At 35.6% G+C, this 19,237-nt stretch overlaps 1 protein-coding gene across 1 annotated transcript; it reads left to right on the forward strand.

The window, feature by feature from the left end:
- Positions 1 to 12,565: 12,565 nt before the first annotated feature.
- LOC123535470 (uncharacterized) lies at positions 12,566 to 18,652 on the forward strand. Its single transcript, XM_045318158.2, has 2 exons — positions 12,566 to 13,176; positions 14,379 to 18,652. The coding sequence occupies exons 1-2, from the start codon at positions 12,827 to 12,829 to the stop codon at positions 15,535 to 15,537; spliced, it is 1,509 nt and encodes a 502-aa protein (XP_045174093.2). The 5' UTR covers positions 12,566 to 12,826; the 3' UTR covers positions 15,538 to 18,652.
- Positions 18,653 to 19,237: the final 585 nt, after the last annotated feature.

The raw sequence follows: 19,237 nt of genomic DNA on the forward strand, positions 1-19,237 counted from the left end.
TGGAGAGAGCACATAACTTATGCTGGCGAAAATAAGGCATTGTGGAGAGAGCACATAACTTCTGCTAGCATGGTGGAGAGAGCACATAACTTATGCTGGCGAAAATAAGGCATTGTGGAGAGAGCACATAACTTCTGCTAGCATGGTGGAGAGAGCACATAACTTCTGCTGGCAATAATAAGGCATTAAGGATAGAGCACATAACTTCTGCTAGCATGGTGGAGAGAGCACATAACTTATGCTGGCGAAAATAAGGCATTGTGGAGAGAGCACATAACTTCTGCTAGCATGGTGGAGAGAGCACATAACTTCTGCTGGCAATAATAAGGCATTAAGGATAGAGCACATAACTTCTGCTAGCATGGTGGAGAGAGCACATAACTTCTGCTGGCAATAATAAGGCATTAAGGATAGAGCACATAACTTCTGCTAGCATTGTGGAGAGAGCATATAACTTATGCTGGCTAAAAATAAGGCATTGTGGAGAGAGCATATAACTTCTGGCATTGTGGAGAAAGCACATAACTTCTGCTGGCAATAATAAGGCTTTATGGAGAGAGCACATAACTTCTGCTAGCATGGTGGAGAGAGCACATAACTTATGCTGGCGAAATTAAGGCATTGTGGAGAGAGCACATAACTTCTTCTGGCATTGTGGAGAAAGCACATAACTTCTTCTGGCAATAATAAGGCATTATAGAGAGAGCACATAACTTCTGCTAGCATGGTGGAGAGAGCACATAACTTATGCTAGCATTGTGGAGAGAGCACATAACTTATGCTGGCAATAATAAGGCATTGTGGAGAGACCACATAACTTCTGCTAGCATGGTGGAGAGAGCACATAACTTCTGTTAGCATGGTGGAGAGAGCACATAACTTCTGCTAGCATTGTGGACAGAGCACATAACTTATGCTGGCGAAAATAAGGCATTGTGGAGGGAGCACATAACTTCTTCTGACATTGTGGAGAAAGCACATAACTTCTGCTGGTAATAATAAGGCATTATGGAGAGAGCACATAACTTCTGCTAGCATTGTGGAGAGAGCACATAACTTATGCTGGCGAAAATAAGGCATTGTGGAGAGAGCAAATAAGGTTTGCTGGCATTGTGTAGAGAGCACATAACTTCTTCTGGCAAAAATAAGGCATTGTGGAGAGAGCAAATAAGGTCTGCTTGCATTGTGGAGGGAGCCATAACTTCTTCTGGTAATAATAAGGCATTGTGAAGAGAGGAAATAAGGTTTGCTGGCATTGTTGAGAGAGCACATAGCTTCTGCTGGCAATAATAAGGCATTGTTGAGAGAGCACATAACTTCTTCTGGCAAAAAAAAAGGCATTGTGGAGAGAGCAAATAAGGTTTGCTGGCATTGTGGAGAGAGCACATAGCTTCTTCTGGAAAAAATAAAGCATTGTGATGAGAGCAAATAAAGTCTGCTGGCATTGTGGAGAGAGCACATAACTTCTTCTGGCAATAATAAGGCATTGTGGAGAGAGCACATAACTTCTGCTGGCAATAATAAGGCGTTGTGGAGAGAACACATAACTTTTGCTGGCAACAATAAGGAATTGTGGTGAGAGCACATAACTTCTGCTGGAAAGAATAAGGCAATATGGAGAGAGCACATAGCTTCTGCTGGCAAAAGAAAGGCATTGTGGAGAGAGCACATAACTTCTGCTGGCAAAAAATAAGGCATTATGGAGAGAGCACATAGCTTCTACTGGCAAAAAAAGGCATTGAGGAGAGAGCACATAACTTCTGCTGGCATTGTGGAGAGGGCTGGCAAAAGTAAGGCATTGTGGAGAAAGCGCATAACTTCTGCTGGCAACAAATAAGGCATTGTGGAGAGAGCACATAACTTCTGCTGGCATTGTGGAGAGGGCTGGCAAAAGTAAGGCATTGTGGAGAAAGCGTATAACTTCTGCTGGCAAAAATAAGGCATTGTGGAGAGAGCACATAACTTCTGCTGGCAAAAGTAAGGCATTGTGTAGAAAGTGTATCACTTCTGCTGGCAACAAATAAGGCATTGTGGAGAGAGCACAAAACTTCTGCTGGCAAAAAAAGGCATTGTGGAGAGAGCACATAACTTCTGCTGGCAAAAGTAAGGGATTGTGGAGAAAGCGTATAACTTCTGCTGGCAAAAATAAGGCATTGTGGAGAGAGCACATAACTTCTGCTGGCAAAAGTAAGGCATTGTGTAGAAAGCGTATAATTTCTGCTGGTAACAAATAAGGCATTGTGGAGAGAGCACAAAACTTCTGCTAGCAAAAATAAGGCATTGTGGAGAAAGCACATAACTTCTGCTGGCAAAATTAAGGCATTGTGGAGAAAGCGTATAACTTCTGCTGGCAACAAATAAGGCATTGTGGAAGAGCACAAAACTTCTGCTGGCAAAAATAAGGCATTGTGGAGAGAGCACATAACTTCTGCTGGCAAAAGTAGGGCATTGTGGAGAAAGCACATAACTTCTGCTGGCAAAAATAAGGCATTGTGGAGAAAGCACATAACTTCTGCTGGCAAAAATAAGGCATTGTGGAGAACGCACATAACTTCTGCTGGCAAAAATAAGGCATTGTGGAGAGAGCACATAACTACTGCTGGCAAAAGTAGGGCATTGTGGAGAAAGCACATAACTTCTGCTGGCAAAAGTAAGGCATTGTGGAGATAGCACATAACTTCTGCTAGCAAAAATAAGGCCTGTATGACCTTCAGACATATAATTTTGTCCTGTCAAAATACAACATTACTTTTACTTTTTACTCGTAATGGACCCTATATCATTTTTTATGGCGAAAGACTACCTTTAATTTTACCTGACTTTCAAAATTCTAGTCAGACTCAATATAAAAACATGTATTTACGTAAATTATAGCAAGTTATTTTAGACGAAAACTCCTTATGAAAACTCTATATAATCTATCTCATTAAATATTTATGGGGTTAAAAGGGCCAGATTATTACAACTTACAATTATCATATAACATTTTGTATTTGTTCTAAGGAATTTCATTTTTAACTTAACGTGTTGGTAATGGTTAATACAAAAACAGAATATTTGAATTTTTGTAAAGTATATGTGTTAAGGTTAAATTTTTGTAAGAAGCCAATAAATCTCAGCGAAAGTACGAATTCTCTCCAGTTCAGTTAAAATGTGAACGATAGCTTTAAAGGAAGCAAATTAACCACAAAAACTTGTTTCATCGTTTACATGCACTGGTTTTATTTATTTATTTATTTATTAGTTAATAACAGACGTTCTTATTCATTGTTGTCCGCATATGTCAGTGATATATATTTCTCAGTTGATAGTAAATTTGTAAATTAAATATGAACCATAGGGTAATACATGTACACTAAATTTACTTTTAAATAATTGTATGATTTTAGGTGACTTATAGGCCCATTGGGCCGGGTGCTGTACTATTTTTGTATATATGTATTGTAATACTTATGCACATGTCACGTTAATAAAACATTTACTTACTTACTTACTTACTTACTTACTTACTTACTTACTTACTTAATTAATTACTTACTTATAAAAATGTATGCCATTACAAAACCACGTGCTACCCACGTGATGAAACTTCTCATTTTACTTCTGTTGTTTTTTAGTTCGTTTGTTCTTGTTTTCTAATTTGTTCAAATAAAGGTATGCACGTAAAACACCTCTTTATGTGGCCCCTTTTATCATCCCCTGGTAACCTGTATAATAGGGGTTTGGAGACCCAACCGCCTTATAACCATATAACTGCTTCTACGCAGAGTCTCCCTATTTATCATACTTACTCCGGAGGATCAGTAACGAACTCTGTTAAAATTATGCTTATACACATACAGCCTAAATGTTGAAATGTTTTTTTGGGGTTTTTTTCATTCTTTTTTTCTTTTTTCATTCTTTTTTCCATGCTTCTAATTAATTTTTTTTTTGTTTCCTTCATCTTCTTTACCTTCTGTAATTACACACAAAGTGTACTTGAAAATATATTTTATACACACCTATATCATGTCACAAAATATTTGAAACATTATTTTCACTGTTGTGTTGTGTTCTGTTCTGTTCTGTTCTGTTCTGTTCTGTTCTGTTCTATTTGTATGCATAAAATGTTGAAAAGATATACTACTATAGTTTACGTAAATGGTCTTTTAAACATAATTTCATGTACCGTTCTAGATTCCGTATTAGTTAACTGGAGATGACGGACAGAGGGGACAGGTTTCTGACTTTGACATAGCTTATTTGCGTATATTTTCAATTAAAATAAAACTTAATTAGTATGCATTTTATGACAACTTTTATCTGTATACTTTCAAAAAATGTTGACGTTGTGGCCATGTTGTGGTTAAAAGAAGTAACTTTGTGCCTGAAAGAACAATGGAAAAATAGTTGTACATGCCTTCAACAATCTCATATTTTCATCAAAACAATGTCAAACAATGGCATCTTCAAAACAATTGAAATACTCATATTTCACAATAGCTGTGATACTAAATCGAGGGTTTAGCGGGAAACAGCCGTATCTCATACTACATAAAGAAGTTACAACAGCTTCCGTTCAGTCATCGAAATGTATATCAGAAAAGGTTCTACTTTTAGTTGAATCACTTTCAGTGAAAGAATGTTCCAGCGTCCTTGCGTTTTTAAATTTGCTTTTTTGCCCAAAATATTGGTACGAGGATTCATTCGTACTGTCACTTTACTATAATATTGACCTACGTCAACATTTATGCCAGGTCAGTTAATGTAAGCTAAATTAGTTTACTTGTGTGTGTGTAGCAGTCGTCTGCTTTGGTTCTTACTTCTGGTGTAGTTAAGTCGACTGATTCTAATATTTCACAAATTTACAAGTCAAAACTTTTAGCACATTTATATATGACTGCTGCTGTCAGTGATGCTTTACAGCCGGCTTCTTTAGTGTTTATATTGAAAACATACAAAACAATGTTTTACCCAAAATTGCCTCGCTTACTTAACCAGGATATTTTTTTAGATTTTAATTTCAATATTTATGACATAAAAAAGAGACCCACAAATCACGAACGTATAACAACAAGGTGAGTTACAGCTGTTTTAGTACGGTTTTATTACCATAAAAGATGCGTTTTCACATAAAAATTGTAATTGCTTATGATAGACCTGAGTGTTCTATAAATCAATAAAAATATTTCATTAACTACATTTTTTTGTAACCAAAACGTTGTAGAATTAGAGTAAGATGACATATCGAGGGCTTAGAGCGAAACTGGTCTATCTGTATATAGAAATAGAAGCAGATAGATCAGTTTCGCTCTAAGCCCTCGATATATCGTCAAATAAGCGTTAAAAAAATTAGTTACCTTCTTCATGCAAATGTTGTGTTTTTTGCTGAGATAACGATATGTGTCTATGTTGGATTGTTATCAAGTTGATTTTCTATGTAGATAAGGCATCAATATGTATGATTACATGACCTTTTTAAAGGTTAAATCACCTCCATTTGCCGAGCCGCACCCTCAAGCCTAACAAATATATTAATTTCATAAAGTTCCCATTCTGCCAGCAAACACTCAGAAAAAAAGGCAATATATCACAGTAGATGAGAACCCCCTCTGGCTAACATCCAGAAAGATATAGGAAATGGGACGCGCTAGATAAGAACAGTCAGGAAAAAAGAGAAGATGTGATAGTTGATATCCCCACCAGAAAATATACCGCAGAAAAAAGGAAACAGATCAGAGCAGATGAGAACCCCACCAGGAGACACTGAGAAAAAAAAAGAGGATGAGATCCCCATCACCAAACACACTGCAGAAGAAAAGAAAATATATCATAATAGATAAGATGTGCTACTGGGGGTGCATCCGTAGATGAAAAAGCCTTTCAAGAGCACAACAAAGAATGACATGGAAGAATGTCGATTGCCGAAATAATTACTGAAGCGCTATAAATGCATAAAAACGAACAAGAAACGCCAGTTGATACCAGAATGGCAAAAATGTCCAAGAGGTTGCGGAGGCTGATATAAATTTAGGAGAGGCACGCCGAATGAACCGTGTAATCAAGAAAATGTTTAGTTATCGCTGATTTAGTCGATTGTCACAATGTGAAGCATGTCTGAAAAATCTGAACTGTTAGGAACGCAAATACGCATCACATAGCAGGATTAACGTAATATTTTGAATTTGCTCTTACATTATTCTCGCTAGTATCATAGAAAACTAATAATTATAATGACAATTCAGTTTTCAAGAAAAACCGTGAAGTGTTTAGACACTGTTAGTATCTCAGTGTATTCAAACATCCTTGTAAATTACATTGAATGGATAAGTAAAGGCGATAAAGTCAAATACTGACCTAAAGATACCTTGTGACCCAGGTCAAACTGGTTTTGTTTTGAGGTGCTGTTGTACATTAGCAACTTCTCCCTCAGGGAGACGTACCATGCCGATTATATGGCTGTTGTATTCCATTTCTTAACAGATATTTCTTTTATTGATTGTACGTATCATTAATTTTAACATTACACGGCAATTAAGATACTTTCGGTTAAATAAGAAAGTAATTTCTTGACCTGGGGCTTTTGATGTAATGTTTTATGTTTCTCAATACATTGCGATATTGTTGTTGTTGTTGTTTCAATTTGTTAAAAGGTTTTCGTGACCTTCCGCAGGCTGAAAAGTTAAATGATTTTACTGATCAATATCGGGTGTAATATTTTTCTGAAACGAAGTAAACCGTTGTGATAATTGTTTAGCGGGTGTTTTCCCCTTTCATTTGAGAAATGAAATAAAATAGATTTTTTTTAAAAAAAAACGGCGAGGATCTTCTACGGGCAAAGTTTTAAACTCTTGGCCAAGATGCCGACTGTGGCGTCTCCAGTAATGCTTAGGTGATGTTACTGGTTACGGGATTGTGCCTTCGTTACAGCTGAAACAAAGTTTTAAGATCTTTGTAAGAAATCCTACTTTGAACATTCATAATTACATCAGTGCACTTTTTTCTACGATTTAGACAACTTTTGTCGCTGCTTTTCTCGTGTAATTGTTCTGAATGAATCACTATACTATATATGCCGTCAAATTTTTTTGCAGTCATTTGGTATAATATACATAATTTCACTGCACAATTTGACCTCATAGGGTGAGAAAATAGTGCGGCATTCCTGTTTATTCTTTACGTTATCCTCTGCTTGTATTGCCTATTATCTACATTTTCTCAAGTTTGTCGTTGTCAAAAGATTACACTGAGATATTACAGCTGTTTTCATCAAATGTTGTCAATTCCGACAATACAATCTACATTCAATTGTGGAAGGTTTGTTTGGCATTATTTCTTACCTGACCTGATTATCACACAATGATTGACAATGACCCTATATGATACAATCACACCATGGTGCGTGAAATTCTCTTTGTAGGCACAAGAGATTTTAGCATAAAGCTTGAGCCCCTTTCTTTAGACTTCTTAAATAAAAGTGCTTTATTACGTTACTATACGTATTTTAAAAAGATGTATAATTTCTTATTTTACGGTATATTCAATTGCATATCCTTTTAGTAGAGCGTGATATTTAAACAAAACAACGTGAACAGTCTAGTAGACGCTTTTTTAAAATAACATTACAAATGTACAAATTTGTAGCACAGCTTTAGAACACATTATCCAGCTTTGATCATAATCAGCAGCAAAGATTTTTTTGATAAAATAATTGTAAATACTTATGTCGAAAATATCTGATAACACTTCGTCAAACATGAGACGAATCTCAAAACAAACGCACAAAATGGAAAAAAAAAAACAACAAAAAAAGAAACACAAACACACACACGAGTCACCATGTCGAGGTTTCACCTTGTAGCCTACTAAGCGTCATTCACACTATCTGTTGGATTTCGAACCCTGCAAGAATGAATTAAGATGAATTCCTGTTGACATCAATGGAGACTGAATATCTCCCAATTTTGAATTTCATACATAAAATACCTGAAGAATTTTGTTTGAATATCAGAAATCGATTTTATGATTGAATGGCATCAAAAGAGATACATATTTGCTCTTTATTCTAATTATAACATATTCGCAACAAATATGTATAATTATAATAATCATTGACACTCCTGCATGCCAAGGTATCCACAGTGTGGCTACTCTAACACTTTGGGAGAGATTTAGGATTGATATATCCAGTGGTCACCATAACTTACGGTTGTAGCAACCAACGACTTGCATAGTCAATGTACGCTACTATGAAATTTACGTTGCTAATGCTAAATTTGTCAACAACTGGCTAAAAATTAATGGTAAAATAAATTAACAGAAGCAGGCAGTACTCTAATGCCTCACAGTACAACTGTAAAAAAAATTGGTGGAGTTTTAAATTACAATATTGCTGAAATGTGCAAGAAATCTTTATATAAAAATAAAAAGGAACAAAATCTATAACGAAAGATGAATTCAATACAATGGTATAGATTATTACCATTGACCCGAACAAATTGATTAAATCGCCAACTCTTAATTCTGTACAAACTTTTATTAATTCTTTAGTCTATTGACATTGAAATAGACACTGAAACTGTAAAACTAACACCGACGTTAAACCGAAAATCGTCAGTGGCCTGAGAATATTACATAATATTTTACAATGAAATTTATTTTATATTTTAGTTATATCCGGTTACTATTCAAGTTTGCACGTATAGATTATTTTAAGGTTTTCTGTAAATGTGGACGTCAGTAATATTTATTTCTTACTGTCTGTCTATAAAATCTTTCAATCAACAAATCTATTTACAATAATTAAATATTTTTATAGCATATTTGAACTGACCAGTGAAATCTAAATCTTGTTTACGCACATAGTAGCGTAAACAAGGTCTACGTAGAAAGGAATTGACCAATAAATTAAGAGAACAGTATTTTATACAAATCGTATTATCTTAGCTAATCGCAAAAAAAGTTTTGTTATTTTATCCTGTCAGTGCTTGAGCTTTGACTGATACAAGAAATCATGTTAAAAACTGAACGAAAGAAAGAAAATTTTACTGCAAAAATAAGAAAAGAAAAGATAGAAAGAGCGAACAAACATGAATTTTGACCAATACGTCAATGGCTTGATTACTGCTGGTACGATAAAAGATGCAGCACAATTATCTAATTTAATCACATCCAAAAAAATTACACCTTCATCACACAACAAGCAAACGGTGTCAAACCTTTTTTAACTAGTGAATAGGTAAGTGATTACTTTTTCAAACATGATTATTTTGAGTAACTCAAACACACGAGTTGAAGGTGTCAACAGACACAAATAATTTTAAAAACAACTTGTGTAGTGAAATGTTCGCATTGCAAGTTCTTTCACGAGGGATAACGGAAAAAAAGAATTTAAAAAACTGTGAATAAAGGTTAGAGAAAAAAGCTGACGATTCCAAGTTATTGAATAAAAAGGTATGTTTACGCTTTTTCGTGATGTGAATTATACGCCAGCATTGTACCTGATTTTTATGAGGTAATTTTTCAAAAGCATCACATTTTATGATCTTGATATTAATTAAGCGGACTAAATATGTGCATTTTTACAGTGTTGTGGCATAAGCCTTGTCAGTTAAAATTTAATTATTAAGCAATAGGGTTAAGCAAATAAGCAATTATACTTGATACAGATTGCACATGGTAGGTCTATACTGAAGGAACCATCTGTACAAAGGTGTTAATAAAGAATTCTAACACGACCAGCAAATAACCTTCGTACATGTAGAGTAAAATCTATCTAAACCACTCGCGTGCAATGACGTCATCCGATCCAGGTGCATAGCACGGTCGTAAAAAGTAGTTACCATTTCTTTTAACACTGTTGATACTAGTATGTCGTGTTAGAATCGAAATAACAAGTTCCCAAGTGTGATTTATGCGGCCTTCGTGATATATTCTTACGCATAAGAACTCAAAACTCGGGTTATTCTACGATAAACCACGTTTGGGAACTTGTTATTTCTTAAATCTACACAACAAGCAAGCTTTCGAATCTACAGTTGTTAGAGGCAAATGATTCATAAGCGATATTAACCATCTACCAGGCACTAAATCCCCTTTAATAGTAATATATAGAATTTGTAGATAACAATTAAAAGTAATATTGTTTGGTGATTATAGACAATATTCATCATCATAATTATCATCAGCAGCATCACCAGCATCATCATCATAGTAACCGCCTCACTCCAGAAGAGTATACTCGCGATTTCTATCTACTCGTGTGGTCTGGAAAAAATATGTAGAAATGCTCCATAGTGTGTTAGTCACGCTGTAAAAAATATGATGTAAAAGCTGTATTTTATAACATAAGCTATAAGAGATAACAGCTTTAACAACATTTACATGTGACTTTTTTATATTCCACAGATGTTGAATTTTGATAGTTGGATATTTATTGGTGGCATTTCTCATAAAATGTCAAGTCGAGGACTTAAATAGCTGCGTAGGTTTTGCTAATGCTAATAGTCTTAGAAAATATGAGATTTTATCGTCAGGAGATGAAAATCAACTTGTCAAAACTTTTCGTAACTTTTTTTAAACATAAGATAAAATGTATACTTAGGATGAAATTGATACATTATACGGATATCAATTTTAGGTGTTTTGTTTTTTCACTGAAACTTTCCCTAAAATATGCACAAATGTTTGAAAGTTTTATAGTATGAATAACACGTAGATCTAAAGTTTCATTGGTAATGAAATCGACGCTGTCATTAACGAGATCCAGTTTGATAACATCATTTGCGAATTTCGTTTACAACAAAAAAAGTATACACTTTTGATCAATCGATTTGTATAAAATTTACACCAATCCTAGGACTATTGACACGTTGCGTAAAAGTATTTTAATTAAACATGTTAAAGATAAATCAGCGCGAGAGGGAGAGAGTTGCAGCATTCTTCCAACAGGACACTGTTTTCCCAACTGGACAGCAAATTCCCAACCGGACAACTGGTTCCCAACAAGACAGCTGGTTCCAATTAAGACATCTGGTTCCGTGCGTGAGTCATACTTTTGTTGCCCAAATGGAGGCATATAACATCACCTTTGTAGTTCTGTAGTTTGTCCGTTTGTCAGAAACGCTTCATGTCTATGCTATAGCTTTAAACGATGAATGGGAAACAACTGACTCAAGTATACTAAGTACACCGTATGTTATATTTACGAAATAAAAGCACGAGAAATATTTAACATTCCCATTTCATATCAATTTGATATTTAACGTAAGACTGTACCCAATAATAACTTTCTACATATCTTTTGTCGTACTAGCGCCAAAATCAACCTGTTGGTACAGTCATCAAATTCCGCAGTATCATTGGGATCCGAATCTACGACATCATATAATAGGTCGCAGTAGTACTCAACAAACAAAAAAAAAAACGAAAGAAAAAAGTAAATAAAAACACCCATCGCGCCGCTCTAGATACCCTGAAGGCCGTCTGTTACATTTGAACAACATTTTATGATATTTTTCACTCATTTCTTCATGGCACAAAAAGGCCTTTTACGTATAGTGTTAGATCTCTATTACAAATGCATGTTTTATTATTTTTTATGAACTTTTGCAATTACCCCTCCCTTATATGAAATATTCAAATAATGGACTTTTTCTTTAGATACGTTATTGGGTTATTTCAAAATCTATCCTGGTTGTCCATAGGGAAAGGCTGTTAATAACAAATTGCATATAAATCTTCGACATATGAAATACAATAGTTCATATAATAATACCATTCCTTGGACAAAGTATGTTTGATAAATGTATGCATATGGTAACATAACTTTCTCTGGTTAGGCAACCAGGATAGGAAAGTTAGATTTTAATACTACCGGCAGTGAAAATCTAACGTGTTAAATACTCGGTGAACACAAAAAAATGTAAATGGTCATTTACTAAACATTCGAACAAATTCATACTTGATGCAAATCTGCTTAACCACTTTAAAAAGAAATTGAATAATGAAAATAAAAAAATATTTTGCTCAGTGATCGAGATTTGAACCCTCGTCCTATAAATATAATATTATGTTGTAAGTCAATACATCCAAAAAGAGAAATTCGTTTAAAATGAAATTTGGGACGAGTGTGGGAAAATAATTTACACAGTTCTGCTTCCAAATTGGGTATCTCTAACCAGAGACCTATACATTTACAAAAAGGAGAACATTGGTTCGGATATTTGCGGTAATTAACATCTCACACTGCTTCAAAGCCGGGAACCACTGTTTCGCAATCAATGCAGCTCTCCATTCAGAAGTTTAAGCGGATAGATTGTAAATGAAATGTGTTGATCCTCCCAATTTAGCTAATTGTCAATTTTCTATTATTCTTCCGGCAGATTAGTAGATCTTCGTTTTAAAGAGATTTTTATCTCCGTATTACAGCGATTTTCTGTAATAAGATCCAGTCTTTTGAAATTCCGTCACGAGAAACGAGGCGTGGAAATATTTTAAACCCGCGTATTGTTAACCGTCCAAGAACCGCATAACACCCGTATATAGTATTTTGTATTCCTACGCCCAGGTAGACAATTTCATTGATAGGAGCGATTAACTTACGGCAGGTGTAAAATACGATAGTAAAATGGTATTTTAGAGGCGGGTCGAAGCTGTCAACGGCAGTCTGTTTTACTGTTTTGAGAAGTGCGGATCGTGTTCACAAGTTAAGGACATATTTTTTTTGCAAGAAAAATATTTGGAATAAAAAAGACTGTTTAATGTAATATGTATTGAACTGTTGACATTTGGATACAAATTATTAAATATAATTTAATTCATATACAGATCTTGGTGGGACTTTATAATGTTGGGTGCAAAGAAACAACAGTTTTACGTGCAGTTCCTCGGATGGGTTGAGACAAGTGGTCTGCGCGGGGTTCGATACACAGACCCAGTTATTAACGACTTACGGCGAAAGGCCAAGAAATGGAAGTTCGCACCAAAACTCACATTGCAAGTGGGAAAGAAAGAAATGAAGATCACACAAGACATACAAGATGAAAAGAAGAAAGGGAAAAAGATTAAGACAATTAAATTCCCAATTATTCCATCGAGAGATATAACGTACGCCGTGCAGACTCAAAACCCACACGACGGTTCACCAGACGACATTGTGGCTTGTATATACCTGGGATACGTGCCAAGAACGCAGAGGTAGGCTTTGGTACTTTTCATTTGATTCAAATGTTTTAATACAAATGTTCTATTTTATTCTCCCTTTTCTCCGAAAAAGGAAAACATGTATCGAAACCGAAACTAGAAAGTGGAGAAAAATACTAATGTTTTTATGCAAATGTTAATATTCACATAAGGAGTAAACAATTGCCTTACAATAACAGTTCTGACAAAAAAAAGCGACCACAAACGGACGTGTTTCTGTTTTTTTTCCAAAATCCATTGTCCAGGGTGCTTAATTTCAAAGTAACATTTTTATGACGAACTATTTTAGAGAAAAAAAAGACACCACTTTTGCCTGAAGTTTTTACAAAAGTATTTATAACTATAGCGAGTTGATGTATGCAATTTAGATATTACTAAATGAGTCGTGCCATGAGAAAACCAACATAGTGGGTTTGCGACCAGCATGGATCCAGACCAGCCTGCGCATCCGCGCAGTCTGGTCAGGATCCATGCTCTTCGCTTTTAGTTTCTCTAATTCCATTAGGCTTTGAAACGAACAGCATGGATCCTGACCAGACTGCGCGGATGCGCAGGCTGGTCTGGATCCATGCTGGTCGCAAAGCCACTATGTTGGTTTTCCCATGGCACGGCTCAAATATTTTATTTGCTAATGCTTTCAGATGTTGCAATTTTATTATGCCTGGTGTATGGATTAAACGTGGAGATTTAATGAACCGAATTCTTTTATGTATTAGCAGATAGCTACCGCGATAATTCAGTTTGATTGAAATGTCCCCGACCAGATTTATAAACTTTAGATTGAAAATTGGCATTTGAAACCAACGCAAGGTTTTCGTCTATTTGAAGTAACGTTTAATTTGTAGACATATCTATCTATATCACCGGTATATTAATCAATGAAGGGCTTATTACTCCCAACATTTGAACGAATTTTTATAAATTAATTTCGCAGATCAATCGGGTTCACCAAATGTAAAAATAAAGACCCTTTCCGTTTAAAAAGGACATCGATTTGGTTTTAATTCGGAAAAAAGGCTTAAATTAAGCACCTTGATCAGATTGGATATATCTTTAAACATGGAATGAAAATTTACAATAACGTTCACCCCCGCCCCTGCATCCTCACCTCACACCTACCCTATGATAGGGATGGTAACAGTACTAGTAAAGCTCAGGTCTTAGTACTGTACTTAATTGTATTGTTTTATTTTCAGGTATGTCCACGTGCACGTGTATAGATTCGACTCTTCCGAAACGGCCACGACGTTTGTACGGTTTTTGAACCACATTATCGCCTCAAATGCTGACCGTACTCTCGAAATCGAGCGACAACTTGCCCAGCAAGGCCAGATCGAAGATACCCCAAGTCGGGTCCCTATCGATGTACATGTACGGACAAATAACATGAACCATCATAGGTTCAATTCTTCCGATGGAATGAGTGACAGGGCTCAGTTTGAGGACTCTGGAGCAGATTCCGGATCTTTCAGCGACGAGGGCTTCCCATCCGGAAGTGACGACATTGACCCAGATCTTCAGAGCCTCAAAGACGCCGTACCGTTCGATTCCGTAACAGACGAATTAAAAGCTCGACTACGCCTCACAGAAACAAAAGGTGCTGCACCACTGTTGCTCCCTCCTAAAGACTATGATACTGTAGTTAGACGTCATGGTGATCTTGACAAGGCGACCAAAAGAAAATGTCTACAAATTCCAATCGTCGGCAGCCGACATAGAAATGGCTCAGATGAAAGTGGTATCGACGTCCCATCACCTACTAGCTCAGAAGGTAAACCTAACTCCAATCTGGATTTGTCCGACGACAAAATTTCTTCTTCAATTCATTCTTCCAATGGTATTTCCACACCGCCGACAACCCCGGGCAATAAATACGATGTTTACCCACCTATGACCTCACCACGGAGCCCACTTACTCCAAGAAGTTCTTCCAGCTACGATCAATATCCACGTAGATCAAGACCTGCGTCTTCCTCGGGTGTTCATAGTAACAGATCATCTGAAAACTATTCTTCAGGTGTAGAGCCAAGATCAACGGTCATATATAACGGACGATCACATGTTACTGATATACCTCCTGCTGATTATGATGACAACGATGCTCCAATTATGCGCCAAAAAGTGGGCATGTACTCCGAAAGAGACCTTACAAAGAGCATGCCAAGCGATATGCTTAGGCAAGAAATGGACTACGGGTATGCAGTTGTGCCAAAAAGAATAAACAGACATAGTGCTAAATATGGAAGTGGCGGATCTCCACGGGTAGTCAGTGACGGACTTTCTCCACGGGTAGATATGAACTATGGTGACCGCCGAAGTGGTGGTGTTAGGCGCGTGAATTCCATGTACAGATGAAAAGGATAAAACACTTATTTATAACATAAATATTCGTAAAACCGGAATATAAGCTTGAGCTATCACTAAGCACTTGGCTTCCATGTATCAATACATGTATTGGTAGTAGCCGGAAAGGGATATGTTCTTCGTTTGAAGGGCTCAGTTAAGCAAACAAGCTGTGATCTGGACAGTAAAGTGATGATGGTACACTTACATAGACTGCCATAAAAAAGGCAACGAAGTTATACATGCAGAATAAATATATATTCCGTATATGTATCATTAGAAAACTTACGTGTAAATTAAAATGTTCAGTGGCAAGACGGTGTAACATTAACATGAAAATAAATGACAACGATGTAACATAAAACAGTTAGAAACATGTTACAGAAACAAATCTGTAATGATTTTGGTTGACCTGCCTGTCCTTAAACATTACGGCTTTTACGACATTTTCATGAAAAAATTTACGACAACAACTTCGCCTTTGGCTATGTGTAAAAAAATAATCGCATTTGTGAACAAGTGTTAAAAGCGGTTGTCATGGCCGAACACGTAATGAAAGTCCACTCGCTTAGACGGGCGGAATGACTGTCGTTCAATTGTTAAGCAACCAAAACACGTTACTACACCGACATTAACAAGGCAGTGACACCTTTTTCGACAAAAGTAATTGTTAGATTTGACATTTAGGTGTTTATTAGTAATTTGCGTTTTTTTACGCAGTTTACCTTTTTTGAAAGACGATTAACACCCTATCAGTTTCGTTACATATCAATCTCTAATAAAAATGCAGTGACTTAAGAAATTTAAATGCGTAATTTACTTTCTGATTTATCAAATAAGTTTCATTATTTTACTTGATGGAGACTGAAAGCGACTTTGTGCACTGTAGCATATAAGAAACATAATGATTTAAAGTTTTGGTATGCAATTATCTAAGCTTGCTTACTTTTCTTAAGATGTATCAATTGTTGTAACGATGTAAAAGTGACTCACTGGTCGCTGTAAACGTGCAATTTTTTCTTTTTGTATAAACTGTAATTATAAGTTTGTTATGTACATAGAAATGTTTAAATTTCACAGACAGTGCTTCAAGACGAAGCACTACTTTATGTTATATATTTGCTCACTTGTTTGTTTGTAACCTATACTGTTCCTGTTTAACTTGTGACCGGGATGGTAAATGTTATACTATCCAAGTTTTGCAGTGTTAAAACTTACGCACGGGTCTGTGCACGGGTCTGAATCCATTGATATTTCGGGAGAAAATCCAGTGATTTTTCATTTTTGTTTTGGCATTTTACTTTTTTGTCTATGTGTATTTCCGAGAGACGAGTTAACAAGTGTACAATTTCCTCTTATGCCTTATTGTGTATAATTAACGCATATTTGAAAATTACTACATTTGAGATAATGAAAGCAGATTTTGAGCAAGGATTTTGTAAATCAGGTGTTGAAATATTTAACTGGATTCAGAGACCGGCATGTGGCTGTGGTAACAATTTTGTGTTTCATCACTATGTCAAACAGTGTCCCCTTGTTGAGCACATACCTATTTTCACTTGAACGAGATGCTAACAAGATGCCACAATGATAACATTGTAAAAAAATAATGTAACTTAACGCTTCAAAACGCGCGAACTATGTTGAATACTAGTTTCAAATTTGGAAAATTTCATAAGCTGTTTAGTTTTATTTGAAATTTCATGTTTTTGTGACACTTGAACTGCGCAGATTTTATGTTATGCAAAGTTTTGTCTTATAAACAAACGCATAGCGATCTATTGTTTTAAAACAAACTTTGAAATAAAGAGAAAATGGTCGATTTAATAACAGGTGTTGCGATATACGTATAGCATTGCGCCGAATCTATTCGGGGGTTGTCATATTTGACTTTATGTGAAAGACGTGAATCAGGGCGCAACGCCCGGAGATTTCGTTTCGCTTATAGTTATTTAAACATTAAAAGCATTGTTTATGACAAGAACATTGATATATTAGACGAAATACTATACTCCTTTTGTTAAAATATGGGCTTGAAGTTTACCGACATTTTTAAGAAATAGTTTAAAAATACATATGAAGTTTATTTTACATTTGGAACATGGCCATCAGGTTAGAAATGTCATTTTTAAACAAAAAGTAAAAACGAACTCGTGTAATGCATACTAGTAGTTCGATAAATATGCGTAGGTTAATAGTTATAGGTGCTACAGAAATAAAAAGCGATTCTTCGTCTTTAAGATGATTTAACACATTTAAATTTTTTTATTAAGCCATTTTAAATATGTCATTTATACGACCAAAGTTTGACCGCAGGAATTTTAAAAGACCAAAAATGTTAATCCGTGTCAATATTTTGGCAGATGTTATAAACTGTTACATATTTTTTTTTATAATTTTGCTGATCATTTATATAAACGTTGTCATATCCAAGGATACAGACCTTTAATGTCTGCCCATGCTAATTTGAATATTCAGTAAGCTGAAGCTAGGTGAAAATTAAAAATTAATGTAAATTAAAAGTATTTCGAGACGTTTGTATTCACGTGATTTCAAAGTAAAGTACATCTTTTAGACAAATATACCAGTAGTGTGCTAACTTCATAAACAAATAAGGCCTTACTGAATATATTTTAATTCGGGACAAAGTAAATATCAAAAATTTGTTTTATGGACTACTTAACGAGCTGTTCAAGTAAAAAAAGTAGTTCGGAAAAGGTAAAAGGTTCATATTTAGCAACAAATGTATTATATCGTTTTGAAAAGAGTTTTAAACAAACACTTGTGAAACTTGTTAATGTTTTTTGAGTTTAAAGCGAAAAACGCCAAATGGCGTTTTGCCAGGACACTCGTCAAGACATTGGGTTTAGAGGCAAATGTTCGTTACTTACAATGTATATACACAAAGTATATGTGATGCATCTCGCTGTTACCACACAAAATACCTCCGACAAAAAGCTGTACAAATGCTTTATACAATATGTGTTACACAAATTATTATTATTACTATTTATATTATGTCTGTGAAATATGTAACAAACACACACAAAAAACACGTCAAAGTGTAAACATGTAAATCAAAACGTTCGTTGTTATATATTTGTAATAAAAATGTTGATTATAAACACGTATGTCTTATTTTTGTTTGATATTTAACTACCCCTCTGCTCAAATATGTTAATGTAATGATCATATTCCCTAACTACATATCATTTAAAATGTACAATTCAGATGTCACACAACCAGACCACCAAATACAACTCCATCAGTTTCGTTTCTTAACAGAAATACATCCGCAATATAAGTTGCTCTAACATACATCTATCACCATCTGGGGTGAAAAATGAGTCCCATAACCTGTCCGCCATTAAGCCTGGTTCCCGCACTGATCCCTTGTACCAATGGTTGCTCCCCCCTGTTGCTACACTGTCTGTTAAAGGGTCGTTCATGGACGCTGACTTCGAATCATTTGTCCATCGCCGATGCAGGTTCGTAACCCCCTTTTGGGGGGTGTAGAATTTTTAATGTGCGGAAGCCATCTAGCTGGCTTACGGAAGGTCGTTGGTTCTACCGAGGCGCGTGATACAATGTTCAGCGGGGGCCTTCCTCCGCCACCAAAAGCTAGAAAGGTCACTGTACGACCTGAGGTTGTGTCAGTCTGACTCTAAATACAACAAAAACACCAGCTACTTATGTTGAAATACATGTTCAC

Source organism: Mercenaria mercenaria, chromosome 12, assembly GCF_021730395.1.
Source record: "Mercenaria mercenaria strain notata chromosome 12, MADL_Memer_1, whole genome shotgun sequence".
NCBI lineage: Eukaryota > Metazoa > Mollusca > Bivalvia > Venerida > Veneridae > Mercenaria > Mercenaria mercenaria.

What these genes read in the sequence shown, in the direction of transcription:
- LOC123535470 (XM_045318158.2), top strand. Translation starts at nt 12,827, where the DNA reads ATGTTGGGTGCAAAGAAACAACAGTTTTACGTGCAGTTCCTCGGATGG. An exon ending in TACGTGCCAAGAACGCAGAG is followed by an intron (nt 13,177 to 14,378) that starts GTAGGCTTTGGT and finishes TTTTATTTTCAG; the next exon opens with GTATGTCCACGTGCACGTGT.